We start from the raw sequence: 8,649 nt of genomic DNA on the forward strand, positions 1-8,649 counted from the left end.
AAACAAATAAATTGGAGTATCTGTCGCGTGGAACGTCCGGCCGTGTAAATCGCAAGGCAACTGAAGGGCTAAGCACACGTGCTCAACTATCATCACAATATAGTACTATGCCAGAAGGTTTTGACATCGCTGTAAAATCACAGCCCGAGAAAACTTTACTGAACCCAAAGCGGATCCTGTTTGTTCCGACGTACCCGCAGCGTTCCTGCAGATCAGAAGAACAAAATTGCAGTCACCCCGCTACCTGCAGACAAAACATTCCCGAACCATATCACCGTGTTCAGATCTTCAGTTGACCACTCAACATCGACAGCATAGCTAACACCAGCTGAGCGCCAACCCCGGCCTGTACTTCCAGACTATAGTTTTATACCATCCATCAAAGTACCATGTGCTATAAATACGTCTTGCCTTCGTAGAGATTCACCACAGCCTCGATCGATCAGGTGCAGTTGCTCATCATCTGCACTTTTGTAGCAAGTCCTGTAACGCACACCATCAAGTTTTGCAGAAATGGAGCCCAAGACGGCTGTTCTTGTCAGCGCATTGCTTTGCCTGGCGCTCTCCCGCGGCGCCTTGTCCCAGAAGGCACGGGCGCCGATCGTCGAGACCCCGGCGCCGGCGCCGGCCCCGCGCTACGTCGAGCTCGCCGAACTGCTCTCCCTCGCCGGGCCGTATGGCAAGTTCCTGGAGTACCTCACCATGACCGACGTGATCAAGACGTTCCAGAGCCAGGCCAACGACACCAAGCAGGGCATCACCGTCTTCGCGCCCCAGGACTCGGCGTTCGCGGCCCTCAACGAGACCGTGCTGTCCAACCTCACCACCGACCAGCTCCGGTCGCTCATGCTGCACCACGCCATGCCCAGGTACTACCCGCTCTCGGCCTTCTCCAAGCTGGCGGCGGCGAGCCCGGTGTCCATGTACGCGTACAAGGTGAACGTCACATACGCCGCCGGCACGATCGGCGTCGTGTCGGGCTGGGCCACCGCCAAGCTCGCCAGCAGCGTGTACTCGACGTCGCCCGTCGCGGTGTACGCGCTCAACAGGGTGCTGCTGCCCAAGGAGATCTTCCCGGCCGCCCCGGAGATGGCGCCCGTGCCTGCGCCGGCGCCGGCGCCGGGACGTGGGGGCAAGGCGAGGGGCGACGCCCCGGGCGCCAGCGAGCGTGCTGCCAGTGACAATGCGGACGCCAAGAGTTCGTCGTGCCGGGTCGTTGGCGCAGGGAGCCTTGCATTTGGCTACGTGGTTCTTCTGGTCTCCGGGCTTTTGATGGCGTAGTCCGATAATTCTTTGCATGCGATGGCACGCGCCATGAATTTTTATTTCCTTCCAGAAAGTGTTTGTAAATTCATTTATGGGTGTGTCTAGATCTCAGTCGACTTAGACTTCGCGAAGTCTAAGTCGATGATGTCATCCATCTTTTTTTTTTTCCATAGCAGCGCCCTCCACCTTTGTAAGCAGCGTATTATCCATGCACCTGTACTGGCCCGTTGCTTTCAATTCTTGTCTTGAGCTGGGCCCGTCTCTCTCTCTCTATCTTTTTCTTCTTTTATTTTTTCAATGGACTTGTCTCGCTGCATAGTTTCTTTAGGCTGTTTTGTCTATTTGTTGGGTTTCTTGTATTTTTCTTTGTGATTTTTCTTGTTTTGTTGACAAACCATCGGAGGACCACAAAATATTCGCTCACTTTTACATAGAAGCTGAAGAAAAAGGTAAACAATGAAGAAAAAACTAGAGGAAAAGGATGTACGCGTTGAATCATTATGTATCATTAAAAAATCATTTATCTAACAAACGAGTAAAAAAACAAACAATAGATAGTAAAAAAGAAAACCATGTACACTGTTTTTCTAAATTAAGTTGCGCCCTAACAATGGAAATGCAATAACGTGGGTTAGTCTATGTGTATGTGTGTGCGCGCGCGCGTAACCAAGTGGTGATACTTTAAAAAATAAGATGTAGACATATTGCACGCATGGTGTATGTGGTGTTTGTATGTACTAATTGCACAAAAAAAGTTAAGAAATATTTATGAATTTGAAAAAATGCTCATGAATTCAAAAGTTGATCGCAAATTTGAAGAGAGTTCACAATTTTTAAAATTTGACAAATATTACATGTTTTTAAAAAGATCACAATTCAAATAAAATTCATGTTTTTGTCTTAAAAAATTGAGAACAAAAAATGAAAATAAAAAGAAAGAAAATGCATGAATATTTAAAAATGTTGTGAAAAGGTAACTGAAGACAATCCCCTCTCACCATGAGTTGCAGTTGCGTTGGGAGTCATACAATTGTTGTTGGGTTACAACACTTCTAATTGCATGTCTAGGGATGGACATGCGATTGGCTGATAAACCACATATCGACCTAGTTGTTGTCTCACTGTGGGACACGCAGTTGCTGTCGCACTAGGGTCGTATAGTTGCATGTCTCATGTTGGACATGCAACTGGCCGACAACCCCCTACTAGCTCAGTTAGAGTCACATTGAGGGCCATGCAGTTGCAGCCGGGTTTCAACACTTGAATTTGCATCGCCTAGTGATGGACATCAACTGGTCGACAACCCCCCTACTAGCCCATTTGCAGTCACGTTGGGGGCATGCGGTTGCAATTGGGTTCCAACACTTGCAGTTGCATGTCTAGTGATGGACATGCAACTGGTTGATAACTCCCCTACTAGCCCAGTTGCAACCGCATTGGGGTCCATGCAGTTGCATGTCCATTGATTGGCATGCAACTAGACGATAACCCCCTACTAGCTCAGTTGAAGTCGTGTTGGGGGCCATGTAGTTGAGTCCGGTCCCAACACTTGTAGTTGCAATGACTAGTGATGGACATGCAACTGGACGATAACCCCCTACTAGCCCAGTTGCAGATGCGTTGAGGGGCATGCAATCACATTCATGTTTCAACGCTTGTAATCGCATGTCTTGTGATGGACATGCAACTGGCCAACAACCCCCCCCCCCTACTAGCCCGGTTGCAGTCAGATTGGGGGCATGCAGTTGCAATCTGGTTCACACTTGCAGTTGCATGTGTAGTGATGGACAAGCAATTGGTCAACAACCCCTACTAGTCTAGTTGAAGTCGGGTTGAAGGCATGCAATTGTGATCCAGTTCTAACACTTGGAGTTATATGTCTAGTGATGGGCATGCAACTAGCCGACAACCTCCCAACTAGCCCAGTTGCAGTCGCGTTGGGGCCATGCACATGCAGTCTGGTTCCAATACTTGCAGTTGCATGTCTAGTGATGGACATGCAATTGGTCGACATCCCCCTACTAGCCTAGTTACAGCCGCCTTGGGGGGCATGCAGTTGCAGTCCAATTTCAACACTTGCAGTTGCATGTATAGTGATGAACATGCAACTAGCCGGCACCCCCCTACTAGTCCAAATATCCTTTTCTTTCTTTCCAAATTTGTGTGTGTCATCCTTACACAGGGGCCATATTAAACTTCTCTATATTGTTACAATTTCATGAGATGTCCCCGAGGAGACAACAATATCCTTTTCATTTTAACTAAAAAGATAATAAAAGAAAGAGGTGATAGTATATATAAAGACAAACAAGACCATAAAAACAAATACACACGGCGACACGTCAACTTAGTGTCTAGAATGCATGGCTACCGAATCAACCGAGATATCACTAATTCTCCATCTACCGAAAAGACGACAAAATAAAAAATAGGTTTACATAAAATGGAGAAAACTATCACAAAAAAGAAAATAAATGTGAAGAAAATAAAAGGAACATATAAATGGAATAAAAATAAGAATACGCGAAAACAGAATATAAAAGGGAACAAAATAAATGAATATAAAAAATAGGGAAGATGAATTGACAACAGTAACAAACAAAAACCGAATATTTTGAAAAATATCATGTCAAATGATATGAACGAAACAAATTTAAAAAAGTGTATGGAGGAAGGATATACCAAAATGGAAAATATATTTGCATATGTACATACATACGTGTGAAATAAACATATTATCCCATATTTAAATAAATTATGCACAAAAAATGTCCAATAAAAAAGTCTACATATGTTAAAACTATTACACATTTTAAGAGAATCCACATGTTCAACCCCCAGCCCCCTAACTCCTTGCAGTCAAACAACCCCGGTTTACTACAAAAGGTAGTCAACAACAAATAAAGGGAAAAATGGCAAAAATGGAAGGAACAAAAGGCAAAAAAAACTTTGGGCCCGTCCAGCACGCCCCAACCAACAACAGGCCCGACAGAAAAAAAAGAATCTAAAAGAACAAAAAAGAAAGAGCCCAGGCCAAAAAGAAACAGAAAAAAGCGAGCTGGTCGCACGCCTTAGCATGCCAAAATGAGAAAACTCACAATCCAATGCGATTCTTAAAGCAAGTAACGCAGACGGTTGACGACTTTGTGAAGTCTAAGCCGTTTGAGATTTAACAGTACTGAAACTTAAAAAATGCAAAATGCTTGTCAAAATGTCCATTCTAAAAGAAATTAGTTCTTCCATTTTTTATAAAATAAGAAATAAAAATAGAAATAAAAATAGAAATACAAGTGAAAACAGTTTTATACAAATAAAATGATAAATAAAACACTAAAATACAAAAGGAAAAAGGAAATATAAAAAGGAAAAAGGTACGTGTATACACACAGTGAGCTGCACCAGTGTGATTCGTACTGTACACACAAGCCCAACATCAAAAAAGAAAAATACAAAATGTTGGCATGGGAGACCTATGAGTGAGAAAATAAAAAAACAAAAAAGAGAATTTGGAAAGGACATCAAGCCGCAGCCCACGGCTAGATACGGAGCAAAGCCCCTGAAGGTACGCTCTGCCCAATGGACAAAGCCCAGTATTTTGGACGAGAGGAATACCTACCTCAGCCACAAATCACTGATCAATCAAATTGACTGAGACATAGCTAATTCTCAGTCGACTGAGAATTAGCACAATCGTTTATTTATTCGTCAAAATGGTGTACAACATAATGTAAATGATGCACATCATAATGTATGCACTGCTTGTATGTATTATTGTACTTCCTTCATCTGGAAATACTTGTCATAGAGATGGATGTATCTAGGAGTAGAATTATATCGTAAACATGAGAGATTGAGAGCCAACTTTACTTGGGCACGTGAATCAACGTGTCTGTTTTCAGTTACGTTCTGAAGAACAAGAGCTCTCCTCGATCTCTCTTGCCTCCGTCTTTTGACACCGTCCTGCGTCGATCCTCTTAACCGCCTCAAAATTAGGAAGCTCTCACCTCTGCACAAAGAACGGACATACGCGCAGCTCAGCTCAGGCCACGTGTGCACTGCGGCAGTTGCACGATGAAGTTGGTGGTTGCGCTCCTCGCCGCCGCACTGTCCCTGTCCGTTCCGCTCGCCGGCGCACACCGCCCGCTCGCCGACGAAGTGGGCCCCCGCGCCAACCTTACCGAGATCCTGACGCCAGAACGGCCCTTCCAGACCTTCCTCAGGTACCTCAATCAGACCAACCTCGTGGAGGTGTTCGAGAACCAGGCCTACCGGACGCACCACGGCATCACCATCTTCGCCCCCGCCGACAGGGCCTTCGCCGCCGTCCACCCGTCGGTAACTTAATTTTTCATCACGCAAGAAATAATCATACCATCGTCTCGATCTGATAGGAATAGGATGTTGGCGACCGTTGCAGGTGCTGTCGGGTCTGAAGAAGCACCAGCTCAAGAACCTGATGATGTACCACGCGCTGGCCAAGCACTACGCGCTCAAGGAGTTCGACGGCCTGAGCCGGGTCGGCCCGGTGACGACGCTCGCCGGCGGGCTGTACATGGTGAACGTGACTTGCGACGCGGGGGCCATCCGCGTGCTGTCGAGGTGGGCCAACGCCAAGATCCTCGGCACCGTGTACGGGGTCGCGCCCATGGCGGTGTACGAGATCGACAGGGTGCTGCTCCCGGAGGCGATCTTCAGCGCGCGCCCCCCCGTCGAGGAGACCCCGCCCGACGCAGCGCCCGCGGCGAGCGCGCCCGGCGCCAAGGGTGGCAACGCGACGACCCCTGGAGGCAAGGTGGAAGGGAAAAGTTCCGCGTGCAGGGCAGCGGGTCGGCCCGCGAACTACGTGGCCGCCGTGGCTTTGTGCGCCGCGTCGCTGGGGGCATTGTGAAGTGCGCTACTAGCCCATACATGCAGGTGCAGTGAATTGCTCTACTGATCGAGATTAGGATAGATTAGGGTGACGAATTAAACGATGATTTGTTGACGACGGCTGATTTTCTCTCGAAACAGTCTTACGCCCCGCCATATTAATATAGCAAACACCTAATACAGTCAACATGCTGGGGCGGAAGCAGCACAATCACGCTCAAAACGAAAAGAAAAAAAATACAAAAGAATCAAATGCCGACAACGGCAGATCCAAAAAAACAAAGAAGCCCCGCGACCGCTGCGCCCACCGGAGATTTCCCATCAAGCTCCTAGACTCTGAAGCGCCGGTACCAAACAACACCTCCAAGAAAGGGCGCGGCGATGACAGACGCTGCTGCCAAGGGCTTTCCCCAGCGCGGCGAGGAGGAAGGAAGGGTAGCACCCGACGCTCTGCAGGCAGGCTCGACGGCACCCTCAGACGCCACCGCGTTGGTGTCGGACTGGTCGACTGGTATTTCTCCCAATCCCAACCATCACCCAGGTTACACATTTCGTTTGGAATGGTGGGGCAACATCTATCAGCATGAAAAATTAATTATCAGCATTCTATCGTATGAAAGTAGGACCAATCAGAACATAATAAACCACATCTGAAGCTTGAAATTTTATACTTTCAAAGGAAAATTAACTCTTGGTAAAAGAGCAACACTCAATGGAGTAGGACCATTAAGCAAGCAAAACTATAGAGGCAAGCATGATGCAAAACTAAACCCCATGGTTACATAGAATGACATTTTGAATATGAATCAACTATATGTACACACTAAAATTATGCCAATTGATTCCCTTAATATTCACATATTTTAGAAATTAAGTAATTCCTTAATATTCAGAACATCAAATATTCAGAAACCATATAGGAATCCAATGAAAATGAAGAACTATGACTGTCACCAGAGACGCATTCTTAGGATGGTATGGAACACCGATATATCGACTCAAATTAGCATTACTACTATAAAGGATAGCCATAATTCAGGAAAAAAACTTCAGACATCCAAATATACTTCAAAAAAAGAAACATAACATCCGTTGCGAGTGACCAGAAGAGAAAGACCGTGATATTTTAGTCGAGGAAGACCAGTTAATAAAAATGCTTGACATCTTAAGATCAATATCAGTGCAATTTGAGTAGAGCATTAACACCTAATCAAGTAATGGCCATTTATTAGCAACACCCTCTGCACCTAGCAGCTACACAGTCATCAGGCTGCACTGGCTAAGGCAAGGTGGTCCTATGGTCCAAGTATGAATACCTGATCACATAATGGGCTTTTATTAACATGGCGTAACCTAAGGAATGCATGAACTCAAGAAATAAATAAAAAACACAGAAAGCTTATTGATGCATTTCCCTTCCGGTAAAACATATCAAGAGGCAACATGAATGATTGAAAGGACCTGCAGAATTTAAATGGAAGCACACCTTGGAGGATAGTAAAGTAGTGCCAGTAAAAAAATTGTAGCTTTTCACGGACAAAGAATAAAATTCACATCTACTGGATATCAGATGGGAACAAAATGGAGGAAAATAGCATATATTTGATTAGGGGGGGAGATTCTTACTGAGCTGAAGCCTAAATAATTGCCAGCCACCACAAATCAATCAAATAAAAAATTCATATTACTGGCCTGTAAGAATATAATGGAGGAAATCAAATACCAAAATTGGATTGTTGACCTACATGCAAGAAAAAAACTGGAGGCAATCAAATAACAAAACTGAAGTTGATTTTGATAATGTCACTAAATAAGTAACTACTGACTGAAAAGAACAAGAAGTAGAAATTACCGGTAGCAGCACTTTGCACAAGAAACCATCTCAGTCTGCACTTCGCACAAAAAAGAGAACCCCAACTACATCAAACAATTATTCTGCAATGTTAAACCATGCCCAAGCACATGCTCGATGGCTAAATTTCCAAGTAACACATACATGGCAGCGAAATTCAAGAAAAATGAACTATGCTCAATATCATAGGTAAATGTTTCAATGAAAAGAAGATCCCCTGCAGGCATCTAATTATCATGGCATTGCCACTTTGTAAGAGATGGCAATCCAGTCAAGTGGCTTTCAGGCCACTTCCATTCTCAAAATATCAATGCAAGACTAAAATAGATAGCCATGTCAAGTATTCATGTGCTATATTGATATGAATATGTTCATGTACCAAGATAAATACTCAAATAGACAGATGATCTTGCACTGATACTGAAATATTTAAACCACACAAATGCCCAATAACAACCAGCCACATGAATCAGTTCAGCACTTGGCACACTTATGCAAAATAAATTATAAGTTCTGTCCAAAGCAAGAGGGTTATGGCTGTAACCTCAACAACATCAGTAGTTGAGGTTTTAGGGGCAACTGAGGGCCATACGGTAATCTAATATCTGATTAGGACACAGAAGCAGTAAGCTCATGGAAAAAATCATTACCCAAATGATGGA

The 8,649-nt window shown here is 44.8% G+C and overlaps 1 protein-coding gene and 1 non-coding gene across 2 annotated transcripts; one reads left to right on the plus strand and one right to left on the minus strand.

Annotated features, from left to right (window-relative positions):
• Positions 1–344: 344 nt before the first annotated feature.
• LOC125529315 (fasciclin-like arabinogalactan protein 7) lies at positions 345–1,523 on the plus strand. Its single transcript, XM_048693729.1, has one exon. It carries the CDS (start codon positions 514–516, stop codon positions 1,279–1,281), a length of 768 nt encoding a protein of 255 aa, XP_048549686.1. The 5' UTR covers positions 345–513; the 3' UTR covers positions 1,282–1,523.
• A 1,876-nt stretch (positions 1,524–3,399) lies between these two features.
• Positions 3,400–3,505, minus strand: LOC125529316. The gene has a single exon (XR_007292610.1). It is a non-coding gene; the product is annotated as a U6 spliceosomal RNA (small nuclear RNA).
• Between the last annotated feature and the right edge of the window lie 5,144 nt (positions 3,506–8,649).

The sequence above is a fragment of the Triticum urartu genome, unplaced genomic scaffold (genome assembly GCF_003073215.2).
Source record: "Triticum urartu cultivar G1812 unplaced genomic scaffold, Tu2.1 TuUngrouped_contig_5511, whole genome shotgun sequence".
Classification (NCBI taxonomy): domain Eukaryota; kingdom Viridiplantae; phylum Streptophyta; class Magnoliopsida; order Poales; family Poaceae; genus Triticum; species Triticum urartu.